The 19,087-nt window shown below is 36.1% G+C and overlaps 1 protein-coding gene across 3 annotated transcripts in view; it reads right to left on the bottom strand.

Moving 5' to 3' along the window:
• Positions 1 to 19,087, bottom strand: part of rapgef1b (Rap guanine nucleotide exchange factor (GEF) 1b) — a 123,147-nt gene that overhangs the window by 11,563 nt on the left and 92,497 nt on the right. For all 3 annotated transcript variants that reach the window (XM_057818247.1, XM_057818248.1, XM_057818246.1), the window contains 13 exons: positions 17,360 to 17,452; positions 12,867 to 12,952; positions 9,958 to 10,063; positions 6,328 to 6,403; positions 6,176 to 6,260; positions 5,904 to 5,996; positions 4,283 to 4,468; positions 4,136 to 4,220; positions 1,453 to 1,547; positions 1,296 to 1,374; positions 1,120 to 1,221; positions 962 to 1,059; positions 764 to 892 (listed from right to left, as the gene is read on the bottom strand). In XM_057818247.1, coding sequence (XP_057674230.1) covers positions 764 to 892; positions 962 to 1,059; positions 1,120 to 1,221; positions 1,296 to 1,374; positions 1,453 to 1,547; positions 4,136 to 4,220; positions 4,283 to 4,468; positions 5,904 to 5,996; positions 6,176 to 6,260; positions 6,328 to 6,403; positions 9,958 to 10,063; positions 12,867 to 12,952; positions 17,360 to 17,452 — 1,313 coding nt within the window. The remainder of the gene's footprint in view (positions 1 to 763; positions 893 to 961; positions 1,060 to 1,119; positions 1,222 to 1,295; positions 1,375 to 1,452; positions 1,548 to 4,135; positions 4,221 to 4,282; positions 4,469 to 5,903; positions 5,997 to 6,175; positions 6,261 to 6,327; positions 6,404 to 9,957; positions 10,064 to 12,866; positions 12,953 to 17,359; positions 17,453 to 19,087) is intronic.

Raw genomic sequence — 19,087 nt, 5'->3', positions numbered from 1 at the left:
GGCTAACGTAAGGTGAGCTAGTAGTGACAGTAACGTTAATCTTATATATTAGCGCTTAGCGCTCTTTATTAGCGCTTAGCGCTCTACTGCTTTAAGATGGCGGCTGTTTGCTAACGCTGCCCAGACGCGGCCTAGTCTGTCAATGTGCATCTAGTTCAACATACATGTGATCTCTATGAGACTCATTGGACGCTACCTGCAACTAACGTAGCATGTGCGGGCTAGTATTTAGCAACGTCGGCGTCGTTTGTAGCGGTTGTCGGCTGCAGTAAGTTTTTTTTTTTTTGCTTCTTCCTCTACGCACGTGACATCAGCGCGTTGTCCCGCATTAAAAGTAGTCCGAGCAAAACGTGATGCTTAGAGCTGTCAAAATAAAAGATTACTCGAGGTGAATAAAATTACTCGGATCAGTTTTTAAACTCGAGTTACTCGAATTGCTCGAGTATTCGTTTCAGCTCTAGTTAAATGCTATATAATATAATTGTTTTCAACAATTGGCTAACTTGCATAGCAAATGTCTACTAGCTTAAATGCTATATAATGCTTATGTTTACCAGATAGTTTCTGGTATCTGGTGTGCACAAGATTGCTTAAATTATTTTTATTTCTGTTGACATCCCATTAGGGGCTCTTTAGAAAATCAACTATTTTCTTCTTTACCAAAATGAAGTGTAATTTTGTTTTTTTAATGCACAGTATGTGACGTTTCCTTTGATTTCAGGTTTACAATTGAGCTCAGGTGGAGTGCCTATGAATCACTTACACTTGCTGGAAGCGACGCATGCTGTCCAAGATGTTGAACTGTTGCCACCGCTTGGAAAAGTTGACTTTGCCATCGATGAGGTCGGGGTTGCCCAAGTGGACGAAGGTCAGGTCTTGCAGGATAAGACCCCTGGAGAGGGGAAAAAGCGGCTTACAAACTACACGCGTACACTTTAGGGGCGCGAAAGGCAGTACTTACAGATACGGGATGCAGGGAGGCTCCACTTCGGCTAGAGCGGCCCGGTACGCTCGGAAGGACGACGAGCTGTCGATCAACGTGCAGTACTCTTCCAATCCCTGACGGAAGAAGAAAGGTGTGAAAAAAGTTTTCCGAACACGCGGAGATGCAAGGCTCACCTCTGACGTCTGTTTCTGCCACTCCAATCTACGAATGGGTGCAGAGTCCAGCGCGGACAGGATGGCCAGGTAGGAGTTGAAGTTGTTTAACTTTCTCAAGTGCTGCAGAGAGACGCAGGGGAAAGAGTCAGAAAGGTAGTGAAGTCAGGCGGCGAGCGGGAAGTCTTCGGAGCTACCTTCATGATCTTGATGAACTTGAGCAGTAGCTTCTCTCGGTCCTGGGCTTTTTCTTGCTGAATGATTAATGAGCGCACCCTAGAGGCCGCAGACGGCAGCACGTTAAAACAGGACGTGATGGCAAATGACTGATCTTGCTTTGTTCTCGCTGCTCACCAGTAGCTCATGTTGTTAAAGTGCTCTGTGAACTGCGTCAGGTTGGGACTCTTCTCCTCGTTTTGCTCTTTGGCCCAAAGCAACACCTCGGGAATCTGACACAAGCAACAATTATTGGCTTTTCCTTTATGCCCGGGGAATTTCTCTGCTGCCATTTGACTGTCGTAAATATTTGACAATTATTCAAATTATTGATTGAGTATTTTGAGAGTCAATTAATTGTGATTAATTGACTCAATTAATTAATATGTAAGTGAAATAATTCTCAATTATGTCACTTACATCTTAAAGCTACTAGGTAGCCGGCAGCTACGACCAACATAAGCTAGGTTTTTGTTTGAGCTAATGTCTTTTTGTTTTTGAATGTATGAATTCAGATTTTAATACATTCACATTTTAGTTTACAGGTACATTTAACTGTTTTTTTTTTGTGGTAATATGTGTTAGAACTATTTGTTAAGAGCAATGTAAAAAAAAAAAAAAAATGTTAGCATTTTACAGAATTTAAGCTAGCCGAACTTTGTTATGTAAATTAGCAGATTGTTCTTTTGTTTTACTTAGATCCTCATTTATTTATTTTTTTCAAGATCGTTTGAGGCCCAGCTAAGGTATTTAAATTTTTCATGTTTTTATCCAATTATTAGACGTATCTAGTTCATCAATTAATTGACTACTAAAATAATAGATAGCTGCAGCCCTAAAATATAGAACTACATAACAGTATAACCTTTATTCTTGTAGCAACAGTTCAACTTTTTTTCTCGTAGTAATAGTATCAGTTTTTTCTCGTACTGTTACTACGGTGGCCGAGAGGTGTCAGGCGAAATGCAAAGTCACGCTTTGCAAAAGATAAAAAGCACGAATGCTAACTGCCACAACACGATCCCCAATTCCAAAAGCGCGATCGCAAATTAGCAAAAGCACGAACCCCAATTGCCACATCACGGCAACGAATGGCTCGCAGCACGAATTCAAATTGCCACAACACAATCCCCAAATCCTAAAGCGCGACTGCAAATTGGCAAAAGCACGAACGCCAGTTGCCACAACACAACAGCAAATGGTTCGCAGCACGACCGCAAAAGGCTCGCAAGACAATTGCAAAGATGATGACCCAGAAGTAAAAAAAAAAAAAAAAAAAAAAAAAAAAAAAATATATATATATATATATATATATAAAGAGGACACTTTGTATATTGCTTTATGTGCTTTGTGACCATCTCTACGGGCCTCTGTAAAGTTGCCCCCCCCCCATCAAGAGGCAAATTTATATAAAAATGATGTTAATCGTTCGTGCCGCAACGGTTTTGTAGATACAGTATTATGCTTTTATTGAGATATTTATTACGAGTGGGGACGTCACTCGTAGCTTTTTCTTAGCTTAGCTACAGCAGCTAATGGACGTACCAACTCTCTCAATAACAGAGGGGTGTCCTAACAAGGCTAGCACGAACATAGCGCAAGCCATTTTGCAGTAAATTGGGGGCTTAGAGGGATATCATCTCTCGAAATTAATATCTCAAGCCCCCTAATTTACTGCAAAATGGACCCGAGTTTGTTTGTGCTACGTTCGTGCTAGCCTTGTTAGGAGACCCCTCTGTTATTGAGAGAGAGAGTACGCTCCATTAGCTGCGGGAGCTAAGCTAAGAAAAAGCTACGAGTGACGTCCCCACTCGTAATTAATATCTCAATAAAAGCATAATACTGTATCTACAAAACCGTTGCAGCACTAACGATTAAAATCATTTTTACATAAATGTGCGTCTGATGGGGGTGTGGGGGGGCAACTTTACGGAGGCCCGTAGAGATGGTCACAAAGCACATATAGCAATATACAAAGTGTCTTCTTTTGCCAATTTGCAATCGCGCTTTAGGAATTGGGGATCGTGTTGTGGCAGTTAGCATTCATGCTTTTTATCTTTTGCAAAGCGTTTGCAATTGGGGGTGTTTGGACTTTGCATTTCGCCTGACACCTCTCGGCCACCGTACTGTTACTACGAGAATTAAAGTCGTATTTCTATGGGCTAACATAGCGGAATAAACTGCTACTTACTTTACGGAGCGCTTTGCCTCCGTTAAAATCCACAATACTGAAAGCATCTTGTGCTCTAGAATAGGTTTTACAAATCGGGAAATGGAAATCGTTCATATTATTGCTCATCTACTCATCTCATCAAATCCTTAACGAAACAATGATTTCTTGGCAACAGATACTTCGTCGTAGCACCCAGCTATACAGCTTTACAAAGTAAGTGACGTAATGGCGAATTGGAATAATACTGTGCATCTCCTGAGTCTATATTTTAGAATATTTTATAAATCCTTTATTTTTTTTTTGCTCATCTACATCACATTATAATCAATAGATGGCTTTTTAGTGATGCTTCGTCGTGGCTCCCAGCTAAGGTACATTTAAGTAAAGTGCGTAGTGGTTTACCCAATGTAATAACTATCTTTTTGTCTTTTTTTTTGTTTCTTCTCCTGTTTTTTTTTTTTTTTTTTTTTTAAAATAAAAAACAGTTAAATATATCTTAATTTTTTATTCTAAAACATTGTTTTTTTTTCCATTGAAAAAAATAAACATAAGAAGGGGGGTAAATGTACACTGTCTGATTTCTGTAGTGCTGGATGATCTTTGTAATTAATTTAAAATATCAAAATACTTCATTTGTGGCAGCCGTACCTCAATCTTGTAGAATAGCTCGGCGTCAAGAAGCGTGAGTTGGTCGGCGATCTCGTGACTGCGGAAATCGTGCAGCGTTCCGGGCCTGGGGGTGACTCGGTGTGAACAACAGTTTTCATGGCATGACAGAGGATACAATCGACGTACCTGGCCGAGACGCCGCGGGCGGCCAGCGGTTTGAGTGAGTTGGTGTAGCGCAGCAGCTTCTTCTGCTCCGCCTTGTCCAGGATATTCTTGCGCAGGACCCGAGCCAGGCTTAGTTCCCCGTTGCACACCAGTGTGAACACCAGGTCCATCAGCTGCTTCAGGATGTCCTCTGTCAGTTCCACCAGGCTGGGAGCACAGACCAGTCATCATTTATAATCGTAAATAAAAATGTATACATGAGTCGACTAGTCAACTGCAGATTAAAAAAAAAATACATGTTACAAACAAGTAGTATAATAGTCAATAAAAATGTATGTATGAGCTGATAAGTCAACTAGATGAAAAAAAATGAATAAATTAGGGCTGGCAAACGATTAAAAATTTTATTCGAGTTAATTACAGCTTAAAAATTAATTGTAATTAATCGCAATTCAAACCATCTATAAAATATGCCATATTTTTCTGTAAATTATTGTGTGAATGGAAAGATAAGACACAAGATGGATATATACATTCAACATACGGTACATAAGTACTGTATTTGTTTATTATAACAATAAATCAACAAGATGGCATTAACATTATTAACATTCTGTTAAAGCGATCCAAGGAAACAAAGACTTTGAAATGTTAGTACATATTATAGAAATATTATATTAAAATCCCCTCTTAATGTTTTCGTTTTAATAAAATTAGTAAAATTTTCAATCAAAAAATAAACTAGTAGCCCGCCATTGTTGATGTCAATAATTACACAATGCTCATGGGTGCTGAAGCCCATAAAATCAGTCGCACCCAAGCGCCAGCAGAGGGGGTCAAAACTCCCAAAAAACACAAGTAACAAGTGGACATTGCACTGTGCTGTCATTTTAATCTGTTTGAGCGGGGTATGTGCGTTAATTGTAGAGATGCACGATAATATCGGTCACCGATAATGGCAATTATGACGTCACACAGATAATGCAGATAAAACGAATTTCAACCGATAATGCAATCCGATAATTATATACTTGATTTAGCCTCCAAATGTGCGCAATCAACAATTTTGTCCAATTCTGCTAGTTTTAAGGAGGTATTTTTTTTGCAGTGTAGTAATGTGATATATGTTAGGAATGGCTTACTTCTAAGGCATTTTTGTGCAACTTGGTTGTTTACTCTCTAAGTAATTGTTACCAAAAGCTTACCATTACACAATGTCATTGCCATTGTTTAGATGTTGGAATTTACTACTTGTTCACATTTGATGTGGAAAAAAATTGCACTAAATCACACTACATTTTTGCACACTAACATTTGATCTTTGTATACTTTGAAATTTTACATACATGTTTGAATAGAATTATCGGCGTGACATTATCGGTTATCGGGTGGGAGGGGCAGGAAATTATCAGTTATCGATATCGGTTGAAAAATGTATTATCGTGCATCACTAGTTAATTGCGTCAAATATTTTAACGCGATTAATTAAAAAAATTATTTACCGCCCGTGAACGCGATAATTTTGACAGCCCTAGAATAAATTAGTTATTAGTTGACAATCGAAATCAGCATTTGAGCAAAAAGGTATTACCGTCAAAGTCACTGTTAGTGTAGTGTATTACATGATTTTTTTGCAACTTACCAGAGTTCATCCACCACACGCACCAAAACGAAAAAGGTGTTCTTGCTGACGCGCTTCTTGAACGTGTCTGGACTGTGACAAAAGCTTGTGTATGTGCTTTGTGGTCAAGGAAGTGAACATTTTTGTGGAAGGAATAAGAAGGGATTTTTTAATCCATTCATAGGGTACTTATTTAAGTTACTGGCTGCCACTGACGGCGCTAGACATCTATTTTGATTGGGAGAGCCTGGCAATGATTGATTGCCGTCTACAGACTTTCAAAAGAAGGATATCTGTAGTGTAGTTTCTTGATGAGGTCCTCAGGGCTTATAAAGGTCCGATACGTGGTCAAAAAAGCTTCGCAGTATAAAACCAGGTCTGCGGGGCAGAGGACGCTTATTAGTTCGGGGAAACGGGCGGTCATGTCACAATTGACTCATCATACCTTTGCGGTCCGTCTCTGTGGCATGGACTAATAAAATGTCTCCCGAGCCAGCGCGCACATCCGGTCCGTCGTCATTCTGTAGGCGCAAGGTTCCGATTATGAGTAATACACTGAAATTCCTCTTGCAAACAACAAATCTAACATCATACTACAGTTTTTCACAATTGCTAAAACCCATAATCCAACTCAATAAACCAAATGAGCAGATGTCTAAACTAGGGGTGTCAAACGATTAAAATTTTTAATCGAGTTAATTACAGCTCAAAAATTAATTAATCGTAATTAATCGCAATTCAAACCATCTATAAAATATGCCATACTTTTCTGTAAATTATTGTTGGAATGGAAAGATAAGACACAAGACAGATATATACATTCGACATACGGTACATAAGTACTGTATTTCTTTATTATAACAATAAATCAACAAGATGGCATTACCGTTATTAACATTCTGTTAAAGCGATCCATGGATAGAAAGACTTGTAGGTCTTAAAAGATAAATAAAAATAATATATAAAATATATATATATATATATATATATAAATAAATAAAATATATAAATATTCATAAAAATTTACAGAAAATAAATAAAAGATAATAACTAGTACAAGTTATAGAAATGTTATATTAAAACTAGGGCTGTCAAAATTATCGCGTTAACGGGCGTTAAATAATTTTTTTGATTAATCACGTTAAAATATTTGACTCAATTAACGCACTTGCCCAGCTCAGAAAGATTTAAATGACAGTAGAGTGAAAGGCCCACCTGTTAATTGCGTTTTGCGGAGTTTTGCTGCCCTCTGCCTGCGCTTGCTTGGGTGCGACTGATTTTATGGGTTTCAGCACCATGAGCATTGTGTAATTATTGACATCATCAATGGCGGACTACTAGTTTATTTTTTGATTGAAATTTTTACAAATTTTATTAAAACGAAAACATTAAGAGGGGTTTTAATATAAAATTTATATAACTTGTACTAACATTTTTCTTTTAAGAACTACAAGTCTTTCTATCCATGGACCGCTTTAACAGAATGTTAATTATGTTAATGCCATCTTATTGATTTATTGTTATAATAAACAAATACAGTCCTTATGTACCGCATATTGAATATATATCTTGTGTCTTTCCATTCCAACAATAATTTACAGAAAAATATGGCATATTATATAGATGGTTTGAATTGCGATTAATTACGATTAATTCATTTTTAAGCTGTAATTAACTCGATTAAAAATTTTAATTGTTTAACAGCCCTAATTAAAACCCCTCTTCATGTTTTCATTTGAATAAAATTTGTAAAATTTTCAATCAAAAAATAAACTAGTAGCCTGCCATTGTTGATGTCAATAATTACTTACACAATGCTCATGGATGCTGAAGCCTATAAAATCAGTCACACCCAAGCGCCAGCAGAGGGCGGCAAAACTCCATAAAACACAACAAGTACACCTTTCACTTTGCCGTCTTTTTAATATGTTTGAGTGGGGCATTTGTGCGTTAATTGCGTCAAATATTTTAACGGGATTAATTTAAAAATTAACTACCGCTCGTTAACGCGTTAATTTTGACAGCCCTAGTCTAAACCCATTTGTCAATGCGACAAACTCAGACTCAATTCACAAAACTCAATCATCCTTTCTCATAAATCTTAAGACATTTTACATTACTAAAAGACAAGTTGCATCGGAACTTTGGTCATGTTCTCAAATTAAAGCTCATACAATTTAAAATGTTTGCCACAGTCAGCAAATCCTGAACACAATGAACACATCTCACTTTATTTGTTGATGTGATCACATTTATAAAGACAGTTTAGAGTGTAGTTGGCTGAAGGTTCCCAACGAACACAATGGATAGTGGCAGAGTCAGGAAAGTGATTTTAACACTTGTTTTGTAGACTGCTTTAAAACAACAGCAGTTTGTAAAACCATTCGTTACTGTGCCATGCAACTGTCATGCTCAATAAATCATATTTATTCATACATTGGTATGAAGAAGTATCGGAACCTTTTGGAATTTTTCACATTTCTGCATAGAATCACCATTAAATGTGATCTAATCTGTGTCAAAATCACACAGATGAAAAAACAGTGCTTTAACTAAAACCACCCAAACATTTTTAGGTTTTCACATTTAATGAAGATAGCATGCAAACAATGACGGAAGGGGGAAAAATAAGTAAGTGAACCCTCTGCCTCAGGAGGCTTAAAGCGGAATTGAAACCTAATTTTACCAAACATTTTAAGTCAGGTGTGTGCCCAATTACTGATGATTGGTTTAAAGTTGCCCTGCCCACTATAAAACACACACCTGGTAAGAATTGTCTTCATGAGAATCATTGGCTCGGTCAAAAGAGCCGTCTGAAGACCTGCGATCAAGGATTGTTAATTTGTATAAAGACGGGAAAGGATACAAAACGATCTCTAAAAGACTGGATGTTCATCAATCGACATTCAGAGAAGTTTGGCACTGTTGCTTCTCTCCCAAGGAGTGGCTGTTCACCAAGAGTTCAGTGCAGAATACTCAGAGGTAAAAAAAGAACCCTAGAGTGTCTGCTAAAGACTTAGAGATCACTGGGACAGTCCAATATCTCTGTGCACACATCAACTACGCTGTATGTAAAACTATGGCCAAGAATGCTGTTCATGGAAGACTCCACGGAAGAAGCCACTGCTGTCTAAAAAAAAACATAGTTGCTCGTTTAACGTTCGCAAAAAGGCACTCGGACACTCCACAGAAGTTTTGGCAAAATATTTTGCGAACTGATGAAACCAAAGTTGAATTGTTTGGGAATAACACAAAATTCCATGTGTGGAGGTAAAATGGAATAGCTCACCGACATCCACACCTCATCCCTACCGTGAAGCATAGTGGAAGGAGCATCATGATTTGGGGCTGTTTTGTTACCTCAGAGCCTGGACAACTTGCAATCATTAATGGAAGAATGAATTCAAAAGTTTGGCAGGAGAACCTGATCCCGTCTGTCAGACCGTTGAAGCTAAAAAGAGGATGGATACTGCAACAAGACAATAATCCAAAACACAGAAGTAAATCAACTTAAGCATGGTTTAAGAAGAACAAAATACATGTTCTGGAGTGGCCAAGTCAAAGTCCAGAACCCCATTTAGATGCTGTGGCATGACCTAAAGACAGCGATTCGTGCCAGATACCCCAGGAATCTGAATGAACTACAGCAGTTTTGTAGAGAAGAATGGGCCAAGATTAGTCCAGATCGATGTGCTAGACTGATCAGCAGCTACAGGAAGAGTCCAGTTGAGGTTATTGCTGCCAAAGGGGGTGGGCATAAAATAATAAATGTGATAGTTCACTTACTTATTTTTCTTCCTTCTGTAATTGTTTGCCTACCATCCTCATTAAAATATGAAAACCTATAAATATATGGGTGGTTTTAGTTAAAGCAGACACTGTTTTTTCATCTGTGTGATTTTAACAGAGATTAGATCACATTTGATGGTGATTTCATGCAGAAATGTGAGAAATTCCGAAAGTTTCAGATACTTTTTCATACCACTGTACCTCCATAGAAGTCTATTGCTGTCAATTGTAGCCAAGTAAAAAAAAAAAAAAAAAGATTAAAAAACACAGGTTTCATTTTCCTTACTTCCTGTTTTAGCGTTAGCCTGCTCATGATTTCCTTGTGGTCGATGAGAGAGAGCTCGTCCACATTTTCCTCGCTGTCCTCTGTCGACTCGGCGGACTTTTGCCTCCTGTCCGTGAACACATCATTCAAGCTTTCCATCATGAACATTTCTAACGTAATCACGTGAAATCATATCTTCCTATTTTGTGGAATCATGTCTTTGTGATCATCCATTTTAAGAGTGCTCTAAAAAATTCCCTGCGAAAAATGTCGAGAGGAAGTGACCCTAACTCAGTAGGGAGTGACTCAAAATTAGGGCTGCAGCTATCGATTATTTTAGTAATCGATTAATCTATCAACTAGTTAGTTCGAATAATCGATTAGTTGGATTACGAACATTTAATGTGTCGCTGAATACATTTTAGTAGATGTCAAACGCTTGCAAAAATTGCACTTTCAAAAGAGCATAAAATGCAAATATAAAGTAAAATTTCCAAGTGTTTCTTCAAACTATGCAGAATTGTACTTTCATTTAAAATTAAATCAATACCTGAGCAGAGCCTCAAATGGTATAAAATAATTCATAAATGAGGAACTAAGTATAACAAAAGAAAAATTGGCTAACTTGCACTAGCTCAAATGCAATAAAATGCTAACTTTAAAAAAAATTGTTTTTTTTTACAATGCTCCTAACAAATCGTTCGAACATATATTCCCACAAAAACTTGCGAAATATACCAATTAACTAAATTAAGAATGCATAGAAAAAACACATTAGCGCAAACAAAAGCTTACCCGGTGTTGGTCTTACCAGGTGGCAGCTAGATTAAGCCATGCTAAATGAGTTATGTCATTAGTACAGCTGATTAATCGAGTAAGACGAGTAACTCGATTAGAAAAAAAGATTTGAATTAAATTTTGCTGCTTCGAGTATTCGTTTAAAGTGGTGTTGTAATGGTTTGTTTTGAAAGTGTTTGCGTTTAGTTTTATTAATTTGGGTGGATACACTGCCCTCTAGTGGCAACAATGAATATGACATAACTCATTTTACATGGCTGAATCCAGCTACTCCTTGTTAAGACCAACATAAGCTAAGTCTTTGTTTGTGCCATTTTATAATGTATTCATAATTTTGTTTATAGGCATATTCAGCCGTTTTTTTGTGGAAATATGTATTTGAACAATTGGTTATTAAGAGCATTGTCAAAAAAAAAGTTAGCATTTTATAGCATTTAAGATAGCCAATTGATTTATTTTGCCAGTTTTGTTTGAGCTGAATTTTTTTTTTTTTTTTTTTTTAAATATATTCGCAATTTAGTTTATAGGTATATTTAGCCATTTTTTGTGGGAATATGTGTTTGAACCATTTGTTAAGAGAATTGTAACAAAAAAAAAATATGTTGGTATTTTATAGCACTTAAGCTAGTGGACTTTTGCCATGTAAGTTAGCCAATTGTTCTTTTGTTGTACATAGCTCCTCATTTTGTGAATCCAGCTGCTCCTTGTTAAGACCAACATAAGCTAAGTCTTTGTTTGTGCCATTTTTTTAATGTGTTCATAATTTTGTTTATAGGCATATTCAGCCGTTTTTTTGTGGAAATATGTATTTGAACAATTGGTTATTAAGAGCATTTATCCAAAAAAAAAAAAGTTAGCATTTTATAGCATTTAAGCTAGCCAATTGATTTGTTTTGCCAGTTTTCTTTGAGCTGAATTTAAAAAAAATATATATATTCGCAATTTAGTTTATAGGTATATTTAGCCATTTTTTGTGGGAATATGTGTTTGAACCATTTGTTAAGAGAATTGTAATTTTTAAAAAAAATATATATTCACAATTTAGTTTATAGGTATATTTAGCCATTTTTGTGGGAATATGTGTTTGAACCATTTGTTAAGAGAATTGTAGTGCTGCAACGATTAATCGATGAACTCGAGTATTCGATTAGAAAAAAAGATTCGAATTGAATTTTGCTGCTTCGAGTATTCGTTTAATTAAGGTGGCGTTTTTATAGTTTTTTTTGAAAGTGTTTGCATTTATTTTTATTCATTTGTGTGGGTAGACTGCCCTTTAGCCTGCCTCACTTCACATTGCTGAATCCAGCTGCTCCATGTCAAGACCAACATAAGCTTAGCTAAGTTTTTGTTTGCGCTCATGTTTTTTTAATGCATTAGTAATTTAGTTTATATGTATATTTTGCCGCTTTTGTGGGAACATCTGTCTGAACCATTTGTTCAGAGCATTGTAAAAAAAAGAAAAGTTAGCATTTTGTAGCAGTTAAGCTAGTGGACGTTTGCTATGTAATTTAGCCAATTGTTCTTTTGTTGCACTCCCCATTTATTTATTTATTTATTCATTCATTCATTCATTCATTTTATACCATTTGAGGCTCAGCTCAGGAATTTTAATTGTTCATGTTCCTTATCCGATTACTTGATTATTCGAATCGCTAGTTCATGGATTAATTGACTACTTAAGTAATCGATAGCTGCAGCCCTAGAGAATTGTAACAAAAAAAAATATGTTAGTATTTTATAGCACTTAAGCTAGTGGACTTTTGCCATGTAAGTTAGCCAATTGTGCTTTTGTTGTACTTAGCTCCTCATTTATGAGTTATTTTATACAATTTGAGGCTCTGCTCAGGTATTTTAATTTTTTAGACAAGCGGGAGAAAATGGATGGATGGATGGATTATCCAATTACTCGATAATTCGAACTAACTAGTTCATCGATTAATCGACAACTAAAATAATCGATAGACGCAGTCCTATATGTCATATTCACCATTGCCACTAGAGGGCAGTGTATCCTTGCAAATCAATAAATGTAATTGCAAACACTTTCAAAACAAACATACAACGCCATTCTAAATTCTAGTTTATTGATTAATCGTTGCAGCACTACTCAAAATCAACAGAAAGAGACTTACCTCTCCACTTCCTTGGCTTCTTTGCTATTTGCTGATGGCGAAAGAGGGGCGGGGTCTCGGAGCACATCGTCAGCCGTGACGGTTTCCTGATTGTAAGACAAAGAAACATTCAAACACGTGCGGCGGAACTGGAAAATAAAGTGTTTTTAACATCTCGTGACAAACACACAGCAACATTGGATGACACCCGCCACCATATGTCAACAACGATATGCGTCTGGCTTCACACAACCCAAGCCAAAGTACACAACCGACTCAAAAGCTAGGGCTGCCACAAACGATTAATCACCCATTGTTTTTGACATTAATCCATGATTTCTCAATCGTGTTTTCTTTTCTCCTACGCTCTTTATCGTTTTTGTTTCTCAATAAAAATAGCGATTTACTGTGGTTTAATTTAGGCCTGCAGCTATCGATTATTTTAGTAGTCTATTAATCTATCAACTAGTTAGTTTGAATAATCCGGTAATCAGATTACGGTAGATTTTTACATTTAATGTGTTGCAGAATTAATTTTAGGAGATCTAAAAAAACGGCTTGCTAAGATTGCACTTTTAAAAGAGCATTAGAATGCAAACACAAAATAAAATGTCTGAGTGTCTTCAAATTATGCAGAACTGTACTTTCATTTAAAAATAAATTGAAATACCCGAGTTTAGCCTCAAACAGTATTAAAATTGAATCAATGATCATCTAAGTACAACAAAAGAATAATTGGCTAACTTGCATAGCAAAACCCTCAAATGCTATAAAATGCTATCTTTTTTTTTTTTTTTGTATTATTATTATTATTTTAACACCCCTTTTAACGAATTGTTCAAACACAAAAACCAGCTAAATATAACTATAAACCAAACTACGAATGCATGAAAAAACATTAGCTTATCTTGGTCTATATAGGGAGCAGCTGTATTCAGCAATGGTAAATGAGTAATGTCATATTCACTGTTGCCACTAGAGGGCAGTGTATCCACCCAAATCAATAAAACTAAATGCAAACACTTTCAAAACAAACCATTACAACGCCACTTATTAAACGAATACTCAAAGCAGAAGAAATTGATCCAAAGCTTTTTTCGGATAGAATCACTCGAGTTAATCGATTAATCGTAGCTGCACTAGTTTAGTTACATTGTTTTTTTTGTTGTTTAAATTTAATTATTTTTAACAATTTTAACTACTTAAATATGCCTATAAACTAAATTACGAAGATATAAAAAAACATGAGCTTTTGTTGGTCTATATAGGGAGCAGCTGGATTCAGCCATGTTAAATGAGTTATGTCATATTCACTGTTGCCACTAGAGGGCAGTGTATCCACCCAAATCAATAAAACTAAATGCAAAGACTTTCAAAACAAACCATTACAACGCCACTCTAATTAAACGAATACTTGAAGAAGAAAAAATTGAGTCAAAGCTTTTTTTCCTGATTGAATCACTTGAGTTAATCGATTAATTGTAGCAGCACTAGTTTATTTACATTGTTTTTTGTTTTTTTTTAATTTAACTATTTTTTTAAAACTATTTTAACAATTTAAATATGCCAATAAACTAAATTACGAATGCATAAAAAAACATTAGCTTATGTTGGTCTAAACAGGGAGCAGCTGGATTCAGCCATGTTAAATGAGTTATGTCATATTCACTGTTGCCACTAGAGGGCAGTGTATCCACCCAAATTAATAAAACTAAATGCAAACACGTTCAATACAAACCATTACAACGCCACTCTTATTAAACGAATACTTGAAGCAGAAAAAAATTGATTTAAAGCTTTTTTTCTGATTGAATCACTCGAGTTAATCGATTAATTGTAGCAGCACTAGTTTAGTTACATTGTTGTTGTTTTTTTTTTAATTTAACTATTTTTTAACTATTTTAACAATTTAAATATGCCTATAAACTAAATTACGAATGCATAAAAAAAAACATTTGCTTATGTTGGTCTATACAGGGAGCAACTGGATTCAGCCATGTTAAATGAGTTATGCCATATTCACTGTTGCCACTAGAGGGCAGTGTATCCACCCAAATCAATAAAACTAAATGCAAACACTCTCAAAACAAACCATTACGCCAATCTAATTAAACGAATACTCGAAGAAAAAATCGAGTCAAAACTTTTTTCTGATCGAATCACTCGAGTTAATCGATTAATTGTAGCTGCAGTAGTTTAGTTACATTGATTTTTTAAAATTATTTAGCTATTTAACTATTTTTAACTATTTTAACTATTTAAAATATATAAACTAAATTATGAATACATAAAAAAACATGAGATTATTTTGGTCTATATAGGGAGCAGCTGGATTCAGCCATGTTAAATGAGTTATGTCATATTCACTGTTGCCACTAGAGGGCAGTGTATCCACCCAAATCAATAAAACTAAAGGCAAACACTCTCAAAACAAACCACTACAACGCCACTCCAATTAAACGAATACTTGAAGAAAAAATCGAGTCAAAACTTTTTTCTGATCGAATCACCCGAGTTAATCGATTAATCGTAGCTGCAGTAGTTTAGTTACATTGATGTTTTTTTTATTATTTAGCTATTTAACTATTTTTAACTATTTAAACTATTTAAATATGCCTATAAACTAAATTACGAATACATAAAAAATCATTAGCTTATGTTGGTCTATATAGGGAGCAGCTGGATTCAGCCATGTTAAATGAGTTATGTCATTTTCACTGTTGCCACTAGAGGGCAGTGTATCCACCTAAATCAATAAAACTAAATGCAAACACTTTCAAAACAAACCATTACAACACCACTGTAATTAAACGAATACTCCAAGAAAAAATTGAGTCAAAACTTTTTTCTGAGTGAATCACTCTCAAAACAACCCACTACAACGCCACTCTAATTAAACGAATACTCGAAGAAGAAAAAATTGAGACAAAGCTTTTTTCTGATCGAATCACTCGAGTTAATCGATTAATCGTAGCAGCATTAGTTTAGTTACATTGTTGTTATTTTTAATTGAACTATTTAAATATGCCTATAAACTAAATTACGAATGCACAAAAAAAAATTAGCTTATGTTGGTCGATACAGGGAGCAGTTGGATTCAGCCATGTTAAATGAGTTATATTCACTTTTGCCACTAGAGGGCAGTGTATTCACCTAAATCAATAAAACTAAATGCAAACACTTTCAAAACAAACCATTACAACACCACTCTAATTAAACGAATACTCCAAGAAAAAATTGAGTCAAAACTTTTTTCTGATCGAATCACTCGAGTTAATCGATTTATCGTAGCAGCACTAGTTTAGTTACATTGTTGTTGTTGTTTTTTTTAAAACTATTTTTAACTATTTAACATTTTTTTAAACTATTTTAACTATTTAAAAATGCCTATAAACTGGATTACGAATGGATAAAAAAACATTAGCTTATGTTGGTCTGTACAGGGAGCAGCTGGATTCAGCCATGTGAAATGAGTTATGTCATATTCACTGTTGCCACTAAAGGGCAGTGTATCCGCCTGAATCAATAAAACTAAATGCAAACACTTTCAAATCAAACCATTACAACGCCACTCTAATTCAACGAATACTCGAAGAAGAAAAAATTGAGTCAAAGCTGTTTTTGTGATCGAATCACTCGAGTTAATCGATTAATCGTTGCAGCGATTAATCGTTGCAGCACTAGTTTAGTTACATTGTTATTGTTGTTGTTTTTCTTTCTTAAACTTAATATAGTTTTAAGTGGATACAATCGAAAATTAAGAATAGGTGCTATTGTGAGGCTCAAATAAAAGAATTTGGTCAATGGTTTTGCTCAACAAAAAGATACATCGACTATCAATATAGTTGTCGATGAATTGATTTATTGATCGGTAGTTGTCAATGAGTTTATTCATCGTGGCAGCCCTATCAAACACCAAAGGGAATAATGAAAAGCACATAAAAACACCGTCCCACATGCACAAGAATATCACAATGATGGGGGTTTCATTAAAAAATGAGGAAGCGAGTCCGGACGCAGAGAAGCCATGCTGATCGCAATGCCTGGAAAAGCCCACATTTTGCTGCCGTTTTCTCCACTGTTGCCAGAAAGAATATGACAAAAAAAGAATAATTTAAAAAAATAACAAGATACCTTTACAAGGCATTCTTTTAACACATTGGCTGTCATTGACAGTGCTAAATGTCCCAATTCATTATAACTAGGAGAGTCTGGCAGCAAATGGCCCTCCCAGTCAAAATGGATTGGACGTCTAGCAACATTAACGGCACTGAAATACACCCAGTCTTCACAGTTTAAATGAATTGGACATCCATCGTTGTCAATGGCAGGCAACGAGTTAAAATACTATGAGAAAAAAAAACAATGACTTGGAGAGAAGGCTGCATGTGGGCGGGAGGTGAATAACTCCCAGCTTTTCCAGGAAGAGCATCTCGGCCTGTCGGCCGCCTTAAACCTTGAAGTGACAGCACACAGGTGAAGCCCCTCTTCCGACATTTTCAACTCCTACTTACTCTGAGGGAGAGAGGCAGCTCGCCATTGGCCTGGCTGGACGAGTACAAGTTGACATACTCGCCCTCCCCACCCTCGTCATTTGCACTCTCGCTCTACAGGGAAAAAAGCCACACGTGAGGTGGCAGCGTCACGATCACCCGGTGTCACTCGTGTGCATGCAGAGTAGGACGACATGCTCCATTAAAAATCCTGGGTTCATCTCAAGTCTGTAATTACACCTTCCTAGATCTTCGCTCCTCTGTTTACATGTTACCGTCAGAAAGTCAAGTTGAAAGTCTTCAAACATTTTGTCAAGACGAGTCGAATCTCAGCAAATTCATGACTCGAGTCCAAATCAAGTCCACAAATTCCTCATCTCAGGTAATAACTGAACTCACTGAACTTTCAGTGAAACTAGATTGGACGTGTATCGCCGTCAGTAGCAGCAAATAACTTATGAGAAGGGCTGCCGCAAAGGATGATCACTGATTTTGAGAACAGTACACTTACTGGCTGATTCAGAAAACACATTTATTGACTGTTCTAATAGTCTGGGTTTTGAAATGTTTATTTGAAAAGTATGTGCGTAGAAAAGTTTGACTATAAATAATATCTAATTAAGTGTATTTATACGTAGGCCTGTTGCGATGACAAATTTTAATAGGCAATATATTGTCTCATAAATTATTGCCGATATGCGTATTTTTCGGACTATAAGTCGCAGTTTTTTTCCCATAGTTTGGCTGGGGGTGTGACTTATAATCAGGAGCGACTTGTGTGTGAAATTATTAACACATTATGATTAGTGTTGCACCGATACCATTTTTTGGCCCCGATACCGATACCTGGCTGTGCAGTATCGGCCGATACCGATACCATACCGATACCACCCCGATTTTATATATATACAGTGGTACCTCTACATACGATCACTTCGACACACGATCTTTTCGACATCCGACGTAAAATTTGAGCCGCCATTTGTTTCTACATCCGACGAGTTGCTCGAAATACGACGACATGACAGCACTGCAAACGAACCCACGGTGGATTTTCTTATGTGAGAAATCAACACAGTTTTCAAAAAAAGTTGATACAGTTGGAGAAACAAGGAAAAAAGTGATGCTTACCTTTGAAATGAAGATGCAAGTTATAGAAAAATATGAGCTTGGGGTGCGCGTCCCTGAACTGGCTCAACAATACAGCTCCATGATCCTCTTATGACCACCGTTCGCCACTATTTATAAGTTTAGGTGACAATTATTATTGTGGTAACATTGCCAAGGAAATCGCCAGCTTTGTCACGTTTTTATCATTTATTTAAGAACTTATCCAACACAAAACGCTCATTGTCTTAAGCAGTTGACTGCTCTCAGGAAAACGAAAGTATTATCTCTACCGCACCGACCTATCTCACTGGAGACGTCACCTTCGCGGTGCGTTCAGGGACAGTAAAAAGTGTCCGCCATATTAGAATCCGATTCGTTACATTATTTTCAGGAATAATTATTAATTCTTCTTCTTCTTCTTATATTATTCTGAATTATTTATTTATAACTTATTTGTTTTTCTATGTTTAATTGCCATTTGTAACAGTGCCAGCAGTATTTATTAAGAATTTAGTGTATGTTTTTAGGCTTTGGAACGAATTAATGGAATTATAATGTATTCCTATGGGAAAATCCTGCTCGACATACGACCATTTCGACTTACAAACAAGGTCCTGGAACGAATTAAATTCGTATGTA

The sequence above is a fragment of the Corythoichthys intestinalis genome, chromosome 17 (assembly GCF_030265065.1).
Source record: "Corythoichthys intestinalis isolate RoL2023-P3 chromosome 17, ASM3026506v1, whole genome shotgun sequence".
Taxonomy (NCBI): Eukaryota; Metazoa; Chordata; class Actinopteri; order Syngnathiformes; family Syngnathidae; genus Corythoichthys; species Corythoichthys intestinalis.
Note: the sequence above shows the minus strand (reverse complement) of the source record. Positions and strands in the feature narration are given on the sequence as shown.